The sequence below is a fragment of the Rhinolophus sinicus genome, chromosome 9, assembly GCF_057876585.1.
Source record: "Rhinolophus sinicus isolate RSI-liver-muscle chromosome 9, RSI-T2T, whole genome shotgun sequence".
NCBI classification, from domain to species: Eukaryota; Metazoa; Chordata; class Mammalia; order Chiroptera; family Rhinolophidae; genus Rhinolophus; species Rhinolophus sinicus.
In genome coordinates, this window is record NC_142509.1 from 18,349,781 (window position 1) to 18,360,216 (window position 10,436).

Here is a 10,436-nt window from a genome sequence, read left to right on the forward strand (position 1 = left end):
TCATCCAGGGGCTGGGGAGAGAGCTAGCTGGCCCCCAGGGGGAACTGGGAGCAGAAACTGCTTCCCTCCACAGCTCTCCTTCTCTGTGAGCGAGCTTCTCTTGGGACAGTCTGCTGAATGTACTCAGAAAGTGTGACCAGCAGAGTCCTCAGGTCTCTTTGCCCACATTTACCCCCACAAAAGGACCCCCTGTCTCCTGGATTCCAAGTTCAAAATCCCAGAACAACATTCTGATTTGTCAGCTTCTGTCACCTACAAGAGCGATGGGCTACTCTGAAAGATTCAGCTATTGCGGGGCACCCAGCCCTGCATCGTCACTGTGACCCCTGGGAAGATAGACTGGGGAGAGGGAGAGGAAGGAAGGAGAGCAAAGGAGGGTCTGGCCCGGACAGTGTTTCCCTGCCCCCGACAGTGTTTCCCTGCCCCCGACAGTGTTTCCCTGCCCCCGACAGTGTTTCCCTGACCCCTGTATCCTGGCACCTTCTCTTTGCTGAGGATTCCATGCGCCTCCTCCTATCTGTGTCCTGTCCTGGCCTTGCAGGCGGATCTCATGAGAGATGAGGGCAGGTGAACAGCCTACCTCACCCCACAGCATTCGCAGCTCCCTGTAAACTCGTCTCCCCCACGTGGCCTGGGACCCGGCACTGGGTTCAGGTCTGAGCAGTCTTTTAACAGAGACACATGTTGGTACAACTTAACCAAAGAGGGGCAGGCAGGACGGGATTGCGTTTGGCAATAGTCCGGGAGGGATGTACCCCTCACTGGTTGACACCCCAGAGGGGCGGAGCCGAGCTCCTATTTCTAGAGGCCACCCTGCTCCTGCCACTGCTACTACCTGGGTCTGCTGTCATTGCCACCCCCGCCATGGGCCTGGAGCTCTACCTGGACCTGATTTCCCAGCCTTCCCGCGCTGTCTACATCTTCGCCAAGAAGAATGGCATCCCCTTCGAGCTGCACCATGTAGAACTGCTCAAAGGTGGGCTGGGCGGGCTCCCCAGGTGTCCACAGGCCCCTTGCACTCACAGGCTCCTCCCCCAGCAACTCCCTGAGCAGCCCCATGACCCCCACCGCCAGCATAGCTCCCTCATGCCATGTCGTCTCCCATTGGAGAATGAAGGCCCTCAACTGTGCTGCCTTGGACAGATCACAGACCCTCTCTGACCTTAGCTTTCCCCTCTGAAAGGAGAATCATGTTACCTTCTACTCTGTGGGGTGGGCAGAAAACTGGATTTTCAGAGTTCCTGCCCTGAAATTCATAAAGCGCTAAAGACTCTGGGCAGAGCAACACATTGTTGTGAGACTGAAGGGTTAGAGGAGCCCAGCCTCCCCTCCCCATGCTCACCCCAGTGCTGGCTAAATCACTTCTCTTCCTCACCAGAGCTCCTCCCCAGCCGTGGGACTTGGCAGGGCAGGGCGGCCAGCCCCTGCTGGGTCAGGAGGCCCGCACAGGGAGTGGGGAGGACCCAGTGCTCCACCAGACCCCACTGTCTCTCAGCCCAGCCTGGCCAAGGGACTCTGGTTGGGGGAATGAGAAGCATGGTAGGGCAGGTGTGGTCCTTGCCCTGCAGGGCTTTTCTGACCTCTTTTTCCTCAGGCCAGCACCTGAGCAAGGAGTTCTTCCCGGTTAACAGCCTGCAGAGGGTGCCCACCCTCAAGGACGGTGACTTCGTCTTGAGCGAAAGGTGTTCTCCTTCCCTCCCACCTCTCCACACCTCAGCCCACCTGGCCCTGGCTCTCCCACTGTGGGCCCACCCACACCCTTCAGGCCCTGAGGGTGAAGGTGAAGGGTGTGGTGGGAGCAGACAGCCTGGGGTGAGCCCAGAATGACCAGGCGTTTGACATAGCACATCTCTGCACCCTTCTGTATTCAGCCTCCGCTTCTGGTCCCAGGCCCTCTCCTCGCCCAGACTGAAGGGCACTAGAAGAGAGGACATGGGGATAATGTCCATTGTTGGACAGAAAGGAGGCGCAACAAAAGGAAGCTGACAGGGTCGCTCCTGAGTCCTCAGGCTATTAGTCTGCCAGGGCCTGAGGGCACAGTCCATGGTGAGGGCAAGCCGCAGGCAGGAAGAGATCAGGAGGTCAGGTGCTGCAGGAGTGAATGCTGGGGGATATGTCAGAGGGCACCCAGGACGCATCTGAGAACATGCATCCTTTCCTGGTTCCAGACCTGGGCACTTGGACAGGCCATGGGCTTGACTGAGCATCCACTGGGTGCCAGCCCCTTGTGGATTCCAGAAGTCCAGGGAGCCTTTTCTGAGCTGCACAGCCTTGGACAAGTCACTTTACTAGTCTGAGCTTTAGGTTTCTCGTGTGCAGGAGGGATGACAAGGGTCTGTACCTCATAGGCCAGCTGGTGGGGTGTCACAGAGATGAGGTTATTAGAAAGTACAAAGCAGAGGGTCTGGGCAAGAGTCAGTGCCCAAGACAGAGAAAAAGGAGACCCATGAGTACAGTCAGGGCAGAGAGGGGAGGTAGTGCCCAGGGAGCTGCCCACCAAATACAGAGGAGCCCCAGGGTCCCACTGGGGGATGAGAACTGTTGGGGATAAAGGCCCCGAGCCAGGGTCCTAACAGCCACTGCTCCTGCCCCTTCCCTAGCGTGGCTATCCTGATTTACCTGAGCTTTAAGTACCAGACAGCGGACCACTGGTACCCGGCTGACCTTCAGGCTCGCGTGCGTATCCATGAGTACCTGGGCTGGCATGCTGACCGCATCCGTGGCACCTTTGGTGTGTCCCTGTGGGCCCAGGTGAGAGGAGCCATCTGGGCTGACTGTCAGGGACCTGGGAAGAGGCAGGGGCCTCAGACTGAGCCTATTCTTTGCCCCTTGTCAGGCGCTGGCACCGCTCATTGGGGTTCAGGTGCCGGAGGAGAAGATGAAGCGCAATAAGACCAACGTGGACAAGGCTCTGCAGCATTTGGAGGACAAGTTCCTGGGGCACAAGGCCTTCCTCACCAGCCAGCAGGTGACGCTGGCCGACCTCATGGCACTGGAGGAGCTGATGCAGGTGTGAGCTTGGCCACTGCAGCAGCCTTTGTGGGCAGCTTTCCTTCTATTGCCACCCCCATTAGACAGACAGAAACGCTGAGGCCTAGAGAAAGCTAGGAGTTTGCCCAGTATCACAGAGCAAGTTTCTGGCTGACCTGATGCTGGAACCCTGACTGGCTTCCCTCCTGAGTGGGGGTTCATCCTGGTGCTCTTGACCCCGAGGCTGTCCACACCGCCCTGGACCTCACATGGAGGTCGGGGAAAGGCCAGACACTTGCTCCTGACACTGGGACTTCCGTATCCCCACAACTTTCCCCATCCTTGTCCCTGCAGGTCGTGGCTGTTGGTTATCCCTTGTTGGAGGGAAGACCGCGACTGGCCGCATGGCGAGAGCGAGTGGAGTCTTTCCTGGGCACTGATCTGTGTCAGGAGGCCCATGGACCCATCTTTAACATCGTGGAGCAAGCGGCCAACAAAACACTCCCAGAGCCTTCTCCAGAATTCTATCCGAGTATGCTGCTTCGTATTTCCAGGATCCCCTGAGGGGTCTGGAATGAGGCTCCCAGGGTCAGAAGATGAGCAATAAGTAAGGGGGGTAGGGGGTGGGGGGTGGGAGATGAGGGTAAGGGGGATCGAATATATGGTGATGGAAGGAGAAATGACTCTGGGTGATGAACACACAATGGGATTTATAGATGATGTAATACAGAATTGTACACCTGAAATCTATGTAATTTTACAAACAATTGTCACCCCAATAAATTTAATAAAATTAAATTTAAAAAAAAAGATTCATTGTGTTTCCTACTTGTCCCTTTTCATCTTTTCTGTCGTGTCTCAGTCTCTGGTCTCTGACTCCAGGAGGAGCTCTGCACAGGCAGGACACCCAACGTCCTTGGCAAGTCTTCTCCTCAGGTGCAACAGATGTAATCAATAGAAGACTAAAACGCATCACACACGAAGAAAAACAAATCAACTAAAAATCTGCTAATGTCAGTGATCTTTGAATATAACGAAAGTTCTGACCACTTTTACAAGGAACCAAGAATTACTGGATTGATTACCTTGTTGTATTACAGTATGGAGAAAAAGTATGTCCGAGTAACCCTCATCATAGTTTAGCAGTTACCTGTGCTGGCAGGTTCTATGGTATCTGGTGTGGCCTGTTCTTCCCGCCCCTCAGGAACATCACTCCCCTTATCATAGTTTTATTTCTCCAGCAGGTGAAAGAATTGTATTTCACAGTTATCTTTAAAACCACAAAGACACTACAGTCTTCATATGAAAACACTAGGACAGTGTGGGGACAGAGCCAGGAGAGCGGTGTCCAGGCTCTCAGCCTCAAGCAGAGAGGTGCTGGCTCGGGTAGTAGATGGCCATCAACTGTGAGCAGATGGCCATCCGCTGTGGTTGGTTGGCCGTCAGCTGTTACCGGGTAGCCATTAGTCCCTAATATAACTGCCCTGGCTACACTAGGGGGTTAGTCGGCTGGTTGGCAGAGAGGCGGATGGCGGATTGTGGATCGTGTGGATCCTACTTCCTGTGTCTCGCTCGGCCGCCAGTGAGACTGGGGTGCAGAAAGACCCCTCATTGAGGTACTGGCAGATGTTTGCTTTTGTGTCTTGACCAGCCGCCATCGAGGATATAGAGGTATGACTCCCCTATCTATGGCTCCATCGTTGTTCCTTTTTGGCCTCACCAGATCCTCCATTGTTATGCAGGGAGTGGGAGCTGAGTCCCTGCATTACAGACAGGTACCTCATAACTGGTTCTGAGCACCAGTTCCAATGTGGTGTGTGTGTGTGTGTGTGTGTGTGTGTGTGTGTGGTTGAGGGATAGATTTACCCCCCAACAACAAGCTACTGCACCCTGCTGGTGTTTGAAAATTCAACTCAATTCTGGCACGATCTACCCAGAGGTCAGCATCAGATCCCAGAGTTTTCGGGCTCAGTCCGACAAGACTGTCCCTCTCTTGCAGACACCAGTTCTGAGTCCAGGATGTCACTAGTACCTCTGAATGAGTGGCTATAAATTGGAGGTTCCCAATACCACCTCCTTCAGTTTGATTAACTTACTAGAGCAGCTTAGAGAAGTCAGAGAAGCATTTCATTCTGGAGATTGTTGTGTCATTGGAATTAACCTCTGATGGTTCGCAAAACATGAAGGATTTCATTGCCTCAAAAAGTTAAGGAAAATTTATTTAAGAAGTAAGAGGCCTGCATGGAAGTTGCCAGGACAGACAATTGCACCTAACTTCAGGGTAGCTTTTTCTTCTATAGGAAAGAGTAGGTTAATTTCCTTACTGCAAGAGACATGACATATACTGAGGTCATTTGATTGACATATTTTGGTTATATAACTAGTTTCTTTCTCTGCGTGCTCTTGCATACAGAAAAACCTATGGGGGAGCCAAGCCATAACGATCATTTTAATTGTATTATAATGAGGTTAGAGTTCAAATAATGGACAGGTTTTAACAGTTTGCGCATGTGTGAGGAACAAATTAATACCATTTGGTCTTGTGTCCTTTTTTTAGGAGTGTTTGGACATCTTTGATTTATTTCTAGGGGATGAGCCTGGGTAGTTCCTGGGGAGGGAATGCAGGCCTGGGCAGTTCCCCTACAGGCTCACTTCTATTAACCCCTTTTTGCCTCACCATAGATCACCGGTTTATTGTAAAGGATATAAGTCAGGAACAGCCAGACGGAAGAGATGCTTCTGGCAAGGTATGTGGGGAGGAGGTGGGGAGAGTCCATGCCCTCTCTAGTCAAGCTACCCCTCCAAATGTCCACGTGTTCACCAACCAGAAGTTCTTCGAACCTGTCCTTTTGGGTTTTATGGGGGCTTTACTGCAAATGCATGATGGATTAAGTAATTGGCCATTGGCAATTGATTCAACCTCCAGCCTCTCATCCCTCCCTGGAGGTCGGGGTGCGACTGAAACTTCCAACCCTCTAATCACGTGATTGGTTCCTCTGGCAATCAGCTCCCATGCTTAGGTCCTTCTGAAACTCACCTCAATAACATAACAGAAGACACCCTTATCCCTCTCCTCACTTGGGAAAGTACAAGGGTTTTTGGAGCTGTGAGCCAGGAACTGGGGTAGAAGACCAAATATATATGAGAAGTAAATTTTGGTCATCTGAGTGACCACATATATATTTCTTATACATCACCGTATGGCACCTATACTTTCTAGAAAATGATTCTATAGACCCTTTCAGAGAAAAATGCGCCCCATTATATGGTCTCAGGAAGGTTGCTTTGAAAACACTCACATCTGGACTGATTCCTATAACATACATCCCACAACTCTGCATCTTTTGGTTCAAAATATAGAATTATTATCATCAGTACGTGGTTTTGCATTCTTGCCTATTTAATAATACACACGTACACTCATTTATCACTTATTGTTCCGTTGGATTGTCAGCCTTTCCTGCAGGTTCCTCAACGGGTTGAGCAGGCTGTGTGCCTTTCTCTGTGGTGTTTCTTCAAGATCTTCCAGGAATAGAGACACAGCATCATCATGAATCAAACACTCCATGTCTTTACCAACAATTTCAATGAGAATATTTTTTGTACTTAGGCTCTGTTACGCAGGAAGTATCTCTTGTAAGGCGTGCAACCATGCTTCACCAGTTCATTCAGATTTTACTCCATAAACTCAGATATATGTCTTTCCTACTAAGTATAAGATGATTGAAAACCGATTCCACTGGTCATGGCTCTGCAGTCAAAATAGTAAGCAGATGGACAGGTTTGAAAATGTGAGGGCCTGTATCTCCAGAACCAGCAATAAGCAGCCCGACACCCAATGGTCTCCAGCCACATGTTTGCATGGGTGTCTGGGTCCTGCGTCTCATGAGAGCTATGAGATGAGACACGGGGAGAGGTGCATCAAGTAGAAATCTGATCCAAAAATACACTTCAGCTACATAAAATTACACAGCAGTGTAGCATCAGCATGAGTCCTGCAACTGAGATATCAATATGGTTGTCCACTTGGAGTTTTTTTCTCACTGGGCTCTTTTCAATATAACCAGCACAACATGGGTTTTTGATTTCAGATCAACTATGGCTGAACCTTGTTTCACAGCTTCTATTACATATTCAATGAGATGAATCCTGCCCTGAGGGTTCCACCCAGTGAGGACATTATCATACTGGTTTCTAATGGGGTTCTCAGGTCAGGCTGTGACCTCCTGCAAAGCTGTGTGTCACAGCACCATTCCCATTATCTTGTGAAATCTGGTATTTCTTGAAAGATTTGAAAATGTATTTGAATTGGAAAACATCAGTGAAAGGTTGATCTGTCTAGATGATATGATGTGGGGGGTGCAGTGATTCTGGTGTCAAAGAGCCACTAGTTTTGGGGAAGCATTTTGACATGTGGCCATTCGTTAGAAGACATAGTGTTTTGAAGAATGGGGGAGGGAGCCGTCTAAGTTCTGTGCATGAAAAAGGCGCCACCTGCTAAAGATGACAAGCTCAGGAGGGTCTGCACGGCAGACCTTACAAATTCAGGGACTGAAAGCAACCACATAGGATGATCTGAACATAAAAATGCCTCAAAAAGCGAGTTATGGCGAAAGTCATGTCCTTGGCCTGTAGCTTCCTTGACAAAGGTCCATCTTTACCTAAAGTGAGCCTGTCTATTATCTTTTTGCAGCCATGGTAACATAACTTTGAAATATCAGATATCTTTCCCAGACTCCTCAGGGCACACCCACTACACCAAAGCAGGAAAACACAGAACCCCTTGATGATATCTTGTTCCCTGAATACAAATCTGTAAATGTTAATTTAACTATCGTATACCAAACAATGAAAAAGACATATGGGTCTCTCTGTTTTATTTTTTTTTTCCATCCCTGAGATTTTCCCGATTTGCTTTCTCCCACCCCCTTAGTCTACCACCAATGGATTTCATGTAACCCTCCTTACATCTCCTCCTTTGATTCTAATGTATAAAATAAGCTGCAAAACTACTATTCTCTGGAGCATTTTCTCAATTCATTGAGATTTTGCTTCCTGGCAACTGTCGTCAGTTTGGTTCAAATACACTCATGAAAATTATCCACAGGTTTGGATGTTTATGTTGAAGGTCGTATAGCACGCTTCTGATGGTCCAGGTCCTACCGTAAGCACTTTGCGTGTATGAGCACATTGCGTCCCCTGTGAGCCTGGCACAGAGAGCGTGACCATCCTTTACTACTGTGCACAGCAGCCACTGCACGCACTGCTCCCACAGACCATGATGTGGCCACTTAGTTCCTGCTACTGGACCGGCAATCTGTGACTATTACCGTGAGTGTCCAGTGAGTCACTGTGGAGTGCAGCTACGGGACACCCCTCAAATGGGACTGCTGAGTAAGGCATCACATACCCTTCTTGTTAGATATTGCTGTCTGTGGAGGTTGTCCTCATCGAGAACTTGTATTAGAGAGCCTGTGGTGCCATAAGAAAATACCGCAGACCGGGGGGCTGACACAACAGAAATTTACGTTCTCACAGTACTGGAGGCTGGAAGTCCAAGCCAAGGTGCCATCAGGGTGAGTTTCTCCTAAGGCCTCTCTCCTCGGCCTGCAGATGGCTGCATTCTCCTGAGTCCTCACTTGGTCTTTCCTCTGTGTGTGCGACCCTCTGGTGTCTGTCTGTGTGTTAATCTCTTATACGTGCACCAGTCACATTTGATTAGGGCCCATAGTATTATCCTCATTTTAACTTAATCACCTCTTTAACACTATCTCCAAATCAGACACAACCTGAGGTGCTGGGGTTTAGGGCTTCAAAGTATGAATTTGGGGAGGGGATGCACTTCAGCCCCTGATAGAACCCCACCAGTAGTGATGACAGTGTCATCCCATACAATGTGCTAAGAAGCTTGACTGTGGCAAGTTGATGAAACAGCAGAATCTCAGGTGAGTTTCACAGGCGATTTACATTTGAGGCATAAACCTGGGAATTACAGGAGCCAATGCTTTTCCTGTCATGTGACCTGTTTACATTATGGGTGACAGGCTCTCATATGTTGCCTAATGAAGGTATTTGGGATATGGGGGGCCAAGCATCTTTGAACTGGAGGCCCTAACTGTAGACTGCGAACTTACAGCAGCAAATGCCCCTGAGCTCACTCAGCCCCAGCTGCTGGTAGCTTCTCTGAGATTTCAGCTGTAGGAGACTGTGCCAGGCTAAAGTCCTGTCACCTCAACCATTTACACCCCCTATTCGTACCTCCCATCCCTGACCTGTGGGCCTGGAGACTGGGGCTCTTTTCCACCCCTCTGTTCCCGCTCTCCTTGTGTCACAGAAAGTAGTGAACACTTCCCACCAAAGCCCCATTCTGGTACAATTTCCTCTTGAGTGGACACCTTTTATTGTAAGACCAGCATCTCAGTGGGGTCTGCAGAGGAAACAATGCACCATTGTTAACCCTCTCAAAGCCTCCACCTATTTTATAGTCAATCCTCACAACCAGCCATGTGTCTAAACAGAACACATTTAGGAAATTACACATAAGCCCCAGACACAGCACAGGTCAAAGTACACAACACTTTAAGTTTCTAACAGTTCCATTCACTCACATTTCTATTTTCAATTGTGTGAATTAATTGTTTTCTTATAGGGAGGTCCAGTCCCCAAAGGAGGCTGCATGGCTTTTGTGGCTGCAGTTCTCCAACCCGACGGTAGAGGTCACGACTAACCAAGAAATGGTGTCTACCAGGAGGCTCTGAGCCCATCTCTCCTGGGGCTTTGGTGCCCCTCCATCCTGTGCCATTCTGGGCCTGGAGCCTCTCAGCAGTTCCCACCTGTGGCTGTCCTGCCCTGGAGGTGCCTGGTGGGTGTCTTCCCTCCTAGGTACCGTTCTGGCCGCCTCCCCTACAGAGATTCCCTATACTTGCCTTTTCCCATCATCCCCGGGGGGTTGGGGTTGGCCAATGGCAGTCTGTGCCTTTTTGATCCACATCCATGCTTTTTTGCTGTTTATAATTGAGAGGGTTTCTTTCATCAAACATAACTTATAAGAAGTAAACAAACAATGAAGTTAAATGGTGACTGAGTGCAGTGTAGGTGACAACTAAGTCCTGGTGGTGACTGCAGTGGCACTAGCCATCCTGTGTACCAACGTAAGAGGAGGCAGTGGGATCCCCAGGTCACATGTCAGGAGGAGGGGCAGAGAAAACACCACGGAAGTGACCTTGAATCTTGAACTTGTGCTCTTGGCAGATGGAAGGGCCCGAGCTAATGCTAGAAGCATGAAGATCCAGTATGTTTGGGACTCTCTGGTACCCAGGTATGAAGAAGGGGACGCTGGGAGGTGAAGGCGGAGGTGAACCTGGAAAGCCAGTTGTGGCAAAATGAGTATGGACTTTGGAGCCATGTGAGAACCGGACATTAGTTCCTAGACAATGCAGAGCGAACTGGGTATGTGACTGGTGGGG

At 49.8% G+C, this 10,436-nt stretch overlaps 1 protein-coding gene and 1 pseudogene across 1 annotated transcript; one reads left to right on the forward strand and one right to left on the reverse strand.

The window, feature by feature from the left end:
- Positions 1-798: 798 nt before the first annotated feature.
- LOC148757289 (glutathione S-transferase theta-2B-like) lies at positions 799-3,571 on the forward strand. Its single transcript, XM_088801130.1, has 5 exons — positions 799-976; positions 1,595-1,682; positions 2,601-2,751; positions 2,837-3,010; positions 3,325-3,571. Exons 1-5 carry the CDS (start codon positions 865-867, stop codon positions 3,532-3,534), a joined length of 735 nt encoding a protein of 244 aa, XP_088657256.1. The 5' UTR covers positions 799-864; the 3' UTR covers positions 3,535-3,571.
- Positions 3,572-6,401: 2,830 nt separating this feature from the next.
- On the reverse strand, positions 6,402-9,961 carry LOC109439805 (proteasome subunit alpha type-1 pseudogene; annotated as a pseudogene).
- Positions 9,962-10,436: the final 475 nt, after the last annotated feature.